The following is an 11978-nucleotide window of genomic DNA, read 5'->3' as shown; positions in this document are numbered from 1 at the left end:
ATACTAAAAGAATGATGCTAACAACGACCTTAGGTGTTGAAAAAGAAATTAAACAGTATTTCTACCCCATGTTAACATCCAAATAATAGGCTTAATTTCAACCTCTAAAATTGTCATAATTTTTATCTACGCATTCTAATTTTATGTTGATAAATGCTATAATGGTTAAATGTGTTTTATTTATATGCATTATAATTTTTTATAATACTTCTTTTACTTTATATAATTATATTAATTATATTCTTCAATGTGCTATTATTTGCTTATTTCTTGAAGCATGTCCATGCACTTGTTCCAGGTAATCACATCCATGGCACATGGCCTCAACCAATGAACTCTGAAAATCAATTCAAAGAGCAAAATTTGAGTTATGCTAAAATCCAATTAGCTTTATTATATATTTCTAGAGCCTCTGCTCAACAATAAAGCTTTAAGGAAAAACAAGCAGCATTATGAAACAAAATTGCCATCAAAATTCTAATTCTGAAGATGACTTTCAAGATATGGCACATTATCATTCAGAAACACCCCAATACTACACCCAATAACAATATCAGGTCCGCATTATCATAATACATGTGAAGAATCATAATCCAGAAGAAAATATCCTTAATACTCATAAATATACCTTGTATTCTGCTTACACAATAAAAGTGTTTTTATATCTCCTCTTGTTCCAAATTGGATTTAAAACTGAAATCTACTAACATATTTTATAAATGGATTAAAAATGATAGTGGAAACAAAATAAGTCAATGAAAAAACATCTAATTATCCTTAATATCTTATTTCCAAAGCACTATAGCTAGCTGTGTTTTCAATTTATCCTACACTATATTCAAATGTCACATGTAACCAAAAACTTTTAAAAGGTTACTGGCTCATTTATTCATTCCACAATAACTCCTGAACACTAGCCATGTACCTGTAACTGCTACATGCTGTTTCTCAACCAGTAAATGATACTATTCAGTTGCAAGAAGTTTTGTCAAACTTCTGCATCAAATTATACATATATATACATACATGTGAAATTTTAATGTTCTACTTACTTGTTTCAAAATGTGTTTCTTTGCCTATGACTAAGAGAACAAATTTTGTAAGGTCTGTTTACCTATCAATGTGTAAATCTCACTTTCAAAATTTCACAACCAAATATTTTTCATCATTATTGCATACACCTCCCATCACCTATAGAAGGAAAACAAAGAGGTCTTTGTATACTCTATAAAAAAATACCAATTTTAGGTGTCAATGTTATTTTATCCAGCTTCCTAAGAGCTGTTACAAATGAAAAAATAAGATTAAATAACTCCTACAGTTCTGAACAATGGCACCAAAGAAAGAGTACAATTACTTTTCCAACTCAGGCCTTAGTTAATGTATGAAAACTAAAGGATACTAGTTAGTCTTCCAGTTTAACCACAAACATGTCAGGTTTGCTTGGAGTTCTGTTGAATTTGTAAAAGATGTATAACAGTTATTAACATCTTAACAGTTTTAGAATAAAGCCGACATTTGTGAGTAGCCCCAAATCTTAGCTGAAAATTGGCTGAACTATACAGGTGTGACCTAGAGAGGTTGGATTTAATGAATCGTGCACAGGTTGAAGCGTCAAAAGAATTGGGGATTGGCCCAAGTCTATCAATAACTAATTGTGAGTCCCTGAAAAATCATTTAACTGTTCAAGACTTTGGTTTCTGATCCATGGAACTGGCTCACGTGACCTCTAAGGGCCCTTCAGCTCTCACATTCTATAATTCCAATTCCAATTCTGGCATGTTTAGCAATTGAAGGTAGACCCTCCATCCATTCACTGAGCAGAAGAAACCCTCCAGTCTTCTGATTGGGGTCCATGTATTCTTATACTAGGTTAAATGGCAAGAGCATGTCAAAATAAGAATCAGAACACAAGGATTTATCATCCTTTGTGAACCACATTCTTAACCACAATGCTCAGCAACAGGCTTCGAGTGCTAAACATTTTGATGCAATCATGACAATGCAGTTCACCAAACAAGGCCAAGCTCAGTGGTTTCCAGGAAACCAAAAAGGGAAAGAATGTAGAAAGAAATAGTAGAGACTTCAAATGATGAAAAAAATGAATTAAGTTCAAACAGAGAATCAAAAAGAGAGAAGAGAATCAATAAAGACCTAAAAAATACGGTCAGTGCATTTAGAATGAATGGAACCATGGAAAGCTTTTCCCACCAATACTAACAAAACATCTTTGAGAATATTTTATCATTAAAGGAGTCAATGAGATAGATCATACTGACGATTCTTTCTCGGAAAATGCAAAAACTAAAATTGAATTCTTTTGATTTGTGAAAGCTAGAATTATTATGCAACTTCATTAATGGCATTTTTACGTAATCCTAGAAGTTAAAGATGTTATTTGTTTTTTTAAAAATCCCCTTAGTTTTATTATCGCAATGGAATACTCAATACCTCAGAAAAATTAGACCAAACGTGAATTATTATTTCTTTACATTACCCAAAAAGTTCCATTACACTAAAGGATTAAAATGTGTATAAATAAAACAAGGAAATAATAGAATTGCCTCAATTATGACTCCCCTTTCTTTAGGAATAATGGAATTTTAATAAAAAGTAGAAAAATAAAGCTAAGCTATTAATACATATTCTACTTCCCTTCAGGTTGTTGTCAGTATATATACATAAATACATTACATAGTTATAGTTGATACTTAGAATCTATCTAGAATTTTTATTTTTATGTTTTGTATCACTCATTCCCAATTAAAAGTCCTTTCTTGACAAAATTCATATACTTGTCACTTTTATTATCCCATCATAGTATTAAATGGGTTAAGACGCTATAAATGCTTTGACATTCTATTTGAGAGCATTTAAGTTGTTTCTTGTTTGGTTTGGTTTGGTTTGGTTTTGCTTGGGTGTTATTTCTTTGGAAATATTCCTAAAATATTCTTTGGAATTAAGCAGGTCAAAAATATAAAAAGCGTAAGAGCTGTTGTTATAACAATTGACCCGTTGCTTCCCAGAGGGAAAGGTAACCAATTTAAAGAGCTACCAATAATGTTCACATATCACTGTCCACACCTCTCCTCCTAGCATATAATTATATCACATTTATCATTGTTTTTGCTGGTCTGGTAAATGTACAGAGTGCCTAAACATTGCTTGAATATGAATTTTAATCACTGGTCTGGTGAAGCTGAACATTATTCCTTGTGACCCACTCTACTTTTCTAAATGCATAAACACCACTTATTGAGAGACAATAAGTAGTAATCTTTTGTATGCATCAATGCATTTCATATTTTTAAACATTAATTCTGTTTACAAATGCAATACATGTAGATTACTGAAAGTTAGAAGATAAAGTATGAGAAATAATATAAATATCACCCATAATCCCAACACACTTTTCCCTTTAAATAGAGTATGTTATAAAAAGTGAATTTCCTTTTTCACCTCCCCATCCATCCTATCCCCACTAAAAGTAAGCACTCTTAAGCATTTGGTACATATTTTTATCCTTGGTACAGGAATTTTCTATGACTTTTTTTATTTATAAAAATGGTATAATACTGACCATTGTCTTATGCAAAAGGCACTTTTTCCTTAATATGATATCACAGACATCTTTCCAAGTTACACAGATCTACCTCATTCTTTTGATGGCAGTATGGGATTCTATTATGGTATATATGTTATGAAACCAGGTCAAAGAAGGGCAAAGAGGTCCCAGCTGCTATCTGGGGTATACATATCACATTTGTTCTTTTTTTAATTTTAGTTATGGCCTCATACGTACCACCAATTCCCTTGCCTCTTTGATCTTCCACTGCAATCACCCAACCTCTTCTCATCCCTGCCTCAACTCACAACCCATTTTCTCCATTTTTGGTGGACTGCTGAGGGCCGTCAGAGAAGACTCCAAGCCTTACTGGCTGGCACCATTTTATAGCAGGGGTTTCCAGCCTCAGCTGGGCAGTCTTCATTGTTTACCACGGTTTCTTTCTCACCCTCACAAGGTCTATTCCCGTCCTTTCCTACCCTGCTTCAAGGCCCTATCCCCACTCTACCTCTCATTCTGATCATATGGCTTGACCTCTAATTTACAGAGTAAATAGAGAACATTCAGGCATGACCTCTCTCACCTTCTCTTCATCTCTGAACCTGCCCTTCTAGGCCATCCTTCCTTTCTTTCATCCTGAGTCAGGAAAAGGGCATCTTGATTCTTCTCCAAGGCTTATCCCTTTGTCTTCAATTTCGTCCTCTATACTATACCCTTCCCCTTCCTTATCATAGAAACAACCTTATGTAAATGCCATATTAATAATGTTAATAACAACAACAATTTAAGTGCAATTTACATAGCACTTAAAATGTGTCAGACCCTGTTCAAAACACTTTATGTATGTTAACTAACTTAATCTTCATATCAGCCTGTGAGGTAGGTATTAATTACAACTCTCCCCATTTTTCAGATCTAGGAACTGAAGCACAGAGAGGTCAGGAGACCTGCCCAAGGTCACACAGAGAGTAAGTACAGAGTTGAGATTCAAACCCAAGCAGTTTGGCTCTTAACCACTACGGCCCATGTATAGAAGCTTACATAACGGAACTATAACCCAGGGAGGTAATAAAAAGCAGAGTGGGGTTAGAAGACTGAGTGGGCAGAGAAGCCTATAGAGCACCAAAACAAGGGAAAGTGACTCTCAGAGCTAGATGGGATTAGAGGCACCAGAGGGTACTGTATGGCAAATGATGGAGAGGGTATTTGTGGGGTTTGTTGCCTACTCTATGAATATGGTTACTTCCATTTTCTCCTAATTCTATTATCTCAAATTATCTCCGCACAAGTAGTTAGCCTGACAGATCATGGTCAAAGCCAATACTCCTAACCCCATGGGAACCAACTAGGTGAGAGGTGAATGGCTCAGCACAAATCCTCCCCCAACATGTAAAAAACAGCTCAAAGCACAGCACCTTCACATGCTCACCATACACAAGCTGCCTACTTGTGCTGGAGAAACTGACCTACCATCCAGCCACTTTTTTTTTATTATTGGAGTATAGCTGATTTACAATGTTGTGTTAGTTTCAGGTGTACAACAAAATGATTCATATATATATATATATATATATTCTTTTTCATATTCTCTTCCATTATAGCTTATTACAAGATACTGAATATAGTTCCCTGCGCTATACAGTAGGTCCTTGTTGTTTCTCTATTTTATATATAGTAGTGTGTATACGTTAATCCCAAACTCCTAATTTATACCTCCCTCCCCTCTCCCTTTCCCCATAGTTTGTTTTCTCTGTCTGTGAGTCTAGTTCTGTTTTATAAATAAGTTCCTTCATATCATTTTTCAGATTCCACATGTAAGTAATATCATATGATATTTGTCTTTCTCTGACTTACTTCAGATTAATACTTCTTAATTACTAATATTACAAATTAATATTAACTAATATTACTTCTGACTAATACTTATTTAGGATGATAATCTCTAGGTCCATCCATACTGCTCCAAATGGCATTATTTCATTCTTTTTCACAACTGAGTAATATTCCATTGTATATATGTACTGCATCTTCTTTACCTATTCATCTGTTGATGGACATTTAAGCTGCTTTCATGTCTTGGCTATTGTAAATAGTGCGCTATGAACATTGGGGTGCATGTATTTTTTCAAATTAGAGTTTTCATCTTTTGCAGACATGTGCCCAGGAATGGGACTTAATACTTAAACCCTCCCTACAGCTACCTAGCAAGTGTCACTCTAGCCTAATTTGAAATCCTTGCCCCTGAAAGATCACTCCCACTGAGATCATTCTAACTTTCTTCCTTAGTATTTAGCAGAAATCTGTTGCTTTGTGGCTTCCCAATCACCATGCTTTTTTCCCTATAGTATAAAGAATAAAAATAACACTTCAAATGTTAGTCCTTCAATTCTCTTCAGGAAGTTTTCATGAGTGATTTTTCTACCAAACCATCCATCCCCTCCTTTCCCACAACACACACACACACACACACACACACACACTCTTACACACACACTCTCACACATACACACACACACGTCCTTTCTTCACCAGGCTGAATAAACACACTCAGCCTCCTCAACAACCCTTCACATGAGCTGGTTTTCATACCTTCTTTATCCTTGTCCCTCTCCTATCCAAGTATGATCAGCTTTGCTCACCTCTTCCTTCATGTGTAGCACAGCAGCCACATTACAGTTCTGACTCATTCTGAGTGAATCCAAGATTTGTTTCACATATGCTGCTTCAAGTAGCCATTACTCATTCTGCCTCTACTCATGCAGCTGGTGCTCAGGCCCCTGCATGCCCACTGAATTTCATAGTATATTTTGAGCCTCATCTGCATTTCAGTGTGCCTACTTCCCCTAGCTCCTGAAAGCAGGATCCACTGATACCAATACCACCACCACCTCCAGATTAAATCAAATCCCACTTCTTCCACCAATCTTGACCAATGCAAATGCGCATCCACAGCCCCAGGCTACCATCGGAAACATAGGATTAAGTCACTTTTCCAGCCTTTACTCACGAATCAATCCTGGGATCCAGGTGGCTCCAGGAGCATCCCACAGGGCTCCTGCATTGCCCCTTAGCTCACTCTTTCCCCCTTCTATCCCTAAGAGTAGTTGTATTTAGATTTGAGCCTTTAATCACCAATTCAATGGCCACAGATTACTTCTTTCACCCAAATCATTGATCTGGAAACAATGCTCCATTGCAATAGGGAGAATAAGACAAAATTAGCCATTTCTAGAAGCTATATCGTTCAGAAAACATAGTCTTTGGTCTGTAGGCAACAGGCTAACTTTTCTATATATATAAAAGACAATGTCATATTCTCCTGAAAAGTGTTACTAAATTTCCAAAAGTAACTTTCAACAGAAGATTTAAACCAATTAATACTAAATATTTAGGAAGCACACAAACTGAGCCTTAGATACTATAAGTAACACCATCTCTCACCAAAAATAAGTACACCAAGAATCACAAGCAAAAGGACAGAGGTCATCTAGCCTCAATCCCTTGATTTCAAAGTTATAAAACTAAGTGTCTAAGAGACTGAGTGACTTAGTCAAGGTAACAGAGCAGGCTACTGACATCATTGAAACAAAGACTGGGTTCTCCAGATTTCCCATCCACAAAGTACCTAGAATTCTATGAGGTACAAAGGGCTTTACAGAGTTTGAAGCAGACACAGGATCGTCCCTCAAAAGTACACACACAGTACACAGTCTATTCCATAGGCCATTATGAAACAATAAGCAATTAAAACATAAAGACAATACAGATCATTACTCATGGGCCTGTATCTACCAGATACCAGTTTCTGAAAGTGCTGACACACAAAAATGTGGAATTATCATTTATACAAGGGATTCCAAACATTTTCCAATGAATATTACTGGTTATAACAAATTTACCACACTTCAACGAAAAGACAATATTAATCAGAAAAGAAAAGCCAGTAAGTACCAGAAAGGCAGTATAGCATGGCTGTTAAAAGCTAATCATTTAACCCCTATCTCTTCCTCTCACTAGCTGTACAACCCTGAGGAAGTTACTCAACCTTTCTGTGTCTCCATCTCCTCATCCATAAAATGAGGATAGCAGTGTTTACCTCACAGAGTGGTTGTAAAAATTAGGTAAGTCAATAAATCGTAAACTATTTGCAACAGTGCCTGGCACAGAGTAGATACATAATAATTGTTCTCTACTTTTTTTTTTTTTTTGCTCTTCTGTATTTATCTTATTCTTTTCCACTTAGACAACAACCAACTCTTGATATTTATCATATCTCTTTAAGTCTAGCCAACCATCATATGACACTGGAATAAAATGTATGATTTTCTAAAGGACCCAGCTTTCGAGTCAAGAATTAAATAATTTATAGAGACATGGTAGAAAAGAATGGATACATGTCCAAGGCATAGGACAAATGACCAGAAATGAGGAGAACTGAATTATGGAGAATGACCGGCTTTGCCTACCTGGGATTGGTAGGTCTGGGATGAAAAGTGCCAACAGTTTTCAAAACCAGTCAAACCACAAACATTGTATTTACCACATCAAGTTTTCAATGCCTCACCAACCACCCCACAACTACCGGCCAAGGGCAAAGAACCCCTATGAACTTCCTAACCATTCCTACTTCTTCCCCATATCATCACACTCAAGGAGAAAAAAAAAAAAAAACGCTGAGAAAATAGGAATAGAGGTCTCCCTGAAATATAATTCCATCAAATTTCCCATGAAAAGTAAGCAAAAATGAATGATAAAGAGAAGCACAATGCATTTATTCCCTCTAGATCTGTTGCCTGACTCTCATTAGGTATACCTAGATACCCTTTAGGCCCGAGTCAGTGCTGTTGTCCATGGCTGGCAAGTGGGAAGAGCAATTCGGCTGGACGTGACCATGAGGGGTGAAGAACCTCAGTCAGGAATGATGGACACTCGTAGAAAGCTCTGAGGAGACCAGAATTTAATCAAAAGTACTTACCTGATGCTAACTCTCATGGGGCAGCATACAAAACGCAATAATGAGAGAAGAGAGTGACCAGGTTATAAGCAGCTGGACAGGAGGTGACAAGGCTGAGAGAAGGGTGATACAAGTAGGGACAAGAAAGAAAAGATTTTCAAAGAGTCATAAGGAACAGAGGTAAGATATGGCCACAAATCAGAAGTACTGGTTAAAACGTCATGAGGCCTGAAGATCACGCAAGAGAACAGGATTTAGTAGGAGACAGAAAGTAGGGACTGCAATTATGATAAGACCAGCCCAAGGAGAGAGGATGTAGGCAGAATCACAAGGTCAGCCTCATCATGTTTAATTTTAGGTAAACACCAAAATTAAATATGTAGCCAAAATTTAGAAACATTCTCTGGGTAGCTGGAAAATCATAATATTATAGAGCATTTCTAATGGGTTCAGAATATCAACCAGCTCACAATTTAGTTGATTTGAGAGTTTTCTCTCATCAACAATAATACATCTTTAAATGGCAAGCAATTAAAACATGAAATAGGCTCAAGATGGATTTAGAATGTATTAATATTGAGTAATAATATATTATGAATTATGAACCAAAAATGGGAGTATTTAAGCTTTAAGACCAACATATAAAGATGATTTTATAGAGAATAACTACCAAATTTTTCCACACAAAGAACATGTATCTTTCAGACACAGAATATTAGGCATATGGATGATTATTCTGACTTCAGATCACCTTTCACAGGCTTATTATGTCATATAAATTAATTATAATACTACTTTAAGTTCTAAGAGTTCTACTTTTAGCCTTTATTCAAATCCTTACTGACAAATACCCACGTTAGCTTTCTTGCCTGATGTAACACATAAAAACCGTCATAAATCAGTCAAAGAAAATTGGAACATTTTTAACACAATCACTGGTTACTTTAAATAAAAAAAGATTTACCACATTTTCCTTCATCTTTCTTAGCTTTTCATCTATCTCTCTCAACCGATTCTGCTGATCCCGTTGCTCTTTGGTATTCTGAAGTACCTTTTCTCCTGGAGTTATTTCTGTATTTCTATCATCACCATTAAGGTCAGGTTCCTAAATAAAAAAAACAAATTTCATGAACAGGCTGAAACCATACCATCACACATTGTTCCAGAGCAACTGAGGCCTGAATGCTGGCTTTGCTTCTCAAACAATATTTCTTCCCTTCAATATTTATAATTCACTAAACTCTTCCTACTTGAGGGAGAAAAGGTCCAACTATACTAAACAACTAAGGAAATAAACTCAAATCACCTGGAAAGCAGGAAGTTAGAGTGAAAAGAGCAGCGGCTGGGAAGCAGGGACCTCGGCTTTGATCCCTGCTCTGTACTTATCAGCTTGGAAACTTGGGCAAATCAGTTTTTCTGGACTTCAAGTTCATCATACATAAATAAAATAAAATAAAATAAAAACATGCCCATCTATGTTATGAGAGGCAGCTATGTAACAGTGAAAAGAGAACTGAACTTGGTAAAGTCAGGAGTTTTGAACCCTGGCTCTACCTGGTTCCTGACTGAGATGGCCTTAGGGGAATCAATGAACCTCTCTGAACTTCAGTTTCATCAGCAAAATGATAATAATAATATCTAGCCCAAAAGTCATCACAGTACATCGCCGGCATGCAGCAAATCTTTTTTTTTTGTTTCTTTGTTTGCGGTACACGGGCCTCTCACTGTTGTGGCCTCTCCCGTTGCAGAGCACAGGCTCCGGACACGCAGGCTCAGCGGCCATGGCTCATGCGCCCAGCCGCTCCGCGGCATGTGAGATCTTCCCAGACCAGGGCACGAACCCGTGTCCCCTGCATCGGCAGGCAGACTCTCAACCACTGCACCACCAGGGAAGCCCTGCAGCAAATCTTAGTACCTAACAAATATGAGGGACTTCCCTGGTGGCACGGTGGTTAAGAATCCACCTGCCAATGCAGGGGACACAGGTTCGAGCCCTGGTCCTGGAAGGTCCCACATGCTGTGGAGCAACTAAGCCTGCGTGCCACAACTACTGAGCCTGCGCTCTAGAGCCTGCAAGCCGCAACTACTGAGCCCACGTGCCACAACTACTGAAGCCCGCATGCCTAGAGCTCATGCTCCACAACAAGAGAAGCCACCGCAATGAGAAGCCCGTGCACCACAACGAAGAGTAGCCCCCATTCGCTGGAACTAGAGAAAGCCTGCATGCAGCAATGGAGACCCAACACAGCCAAATCAATTAATTAATTTTTTAAAAATGAGCTGAATATGTCCTTTGAAAAGAATAAGCACTATATAAGGAAAGCATCTCATTATTATCAGCAATATTTGAATTGACAGAACCATATCCTCCCAAAGTTAGTATTGTTTCTAGGTGATTTAAATGGGTATTTCTTGACAGTAAGCTGGCCCTGTATCTATAACTAAACTTCCTACATTTCCTCCACAGATTTCCTACTCTGTTGCTATGAGGTAACTGGTATAAATGACATTTTTAAAGTTGCTTAAGCAGAATCCTCCCACATTCTCATTCCTTACACAGAGTTGATCAAGAATAGGCACCGTTTCACTTTTAATACATCTTTAATCAAGGCCCTTCTCTCTTTCTCACTGCTTCTTCACTTCAACTAGTAGTTTTCAAACTCCAGTGGGCTTCAGTCTCACATACAGAGTCTGTGAAAATATTCAAAGGCCCAGCCTCCACCCTGGAGACTCTGACTCAATAGGTAAGGAGTGAGGACTGACCACCTGAAGCACAACTGCTCGAAAATTTGAGAACTATCAACTTAAAGTGCAAAGTTCTCAGCCCTTCAGGCTCATCTCCCATTACCTGGGTCTCTGACCCAAAGCTTCGGCAATATTCACCACAGCTAGTTCTCCACCCTCTATGCCTCCTCCTTCCAACTCCTCATAGAGATTCCTACTCTTTTTGAGCTCAGCACAAACACGTTTTCACTATAAAATATTCCCTGACATACCCAGGAAGGGCAATTATTCTGCAGTCATGCCGCAAGTTCCCTCACTGCACTTACCACACTGTCACGGCCCAGACATGGACCCAGACTGGTCCCACTCTGTATCCCAACACAAACTACAATCCTGAAGTTGGATAAGCACTGGCCAACAGACTGTAATTTTGGTTCTCAGCGATCACACCAATGAAATTCATTTTGTATAAAATTCTACTGAGGAGACTATTAAAAGAGTATCTCAATTTCAAGAAGTGACTCTTTTACATCTTATTTTCCCCAAAAGGGGACTCACTTCTGTAGCTCTCAATCTCTAGAAGCAACCAGAGGGTGAATTATGATTGGCAATATCTTTAAGAAGGAAATCTAATGTTAGGGAGGAGTTTGGAATAGATGGTATCAAGGTCTCCTTGCAGCTCTAAGCATCCAGTATTTTATGGCCCACTTTGAAGTAGGATACACATTGCCTCAG

General features: G+C 37.6%; 1 protein-coding gene across 1 annotated transcript in view; it reads right to left on the bottom strand.

The window, feature by feature from the left end:
- FSIP1 (fibrous sheath interacting protein 1) overlaps nucleotides 1–11978 on the bottom strand; it is a 190293-nt gene that overhangs the window by 117113 nt on the left and 61202 nt on the right. The window contains exon 9 of the mRNA XM_024732548.1: nucleotides 9484–9624. Within this exon, the coding sequence (XP_024588316.1) occupies nucleotides 9484–9624 (141 nt within the window). The remainder of the gene's footprint in view (nucleotides 1–9483; nucleotides 9625–11978) is intronic.

This window comes from Neophocaena asiaeorientalis, unplaced genomic scaffold, assembly GCF_003031525.2.
Source record: "Neophocaena asiaeorientalis asiaeorientalis breed wild unplaced genomic scaffold, Neophocaena_asiaeorientalis_V1.1 scaffold119, whole genome shotgun sequence".
Taxonomy (NCBI): Eukaryota; Metazoa; Chordata; class Mammalia; order Artiodactyla; family Phocoenidae; genus Neophocaena; species Neophocaena asiaeorientalis.
This window is presented reverse-complemented; position numbering and strand designations above follow the sequence as displayed.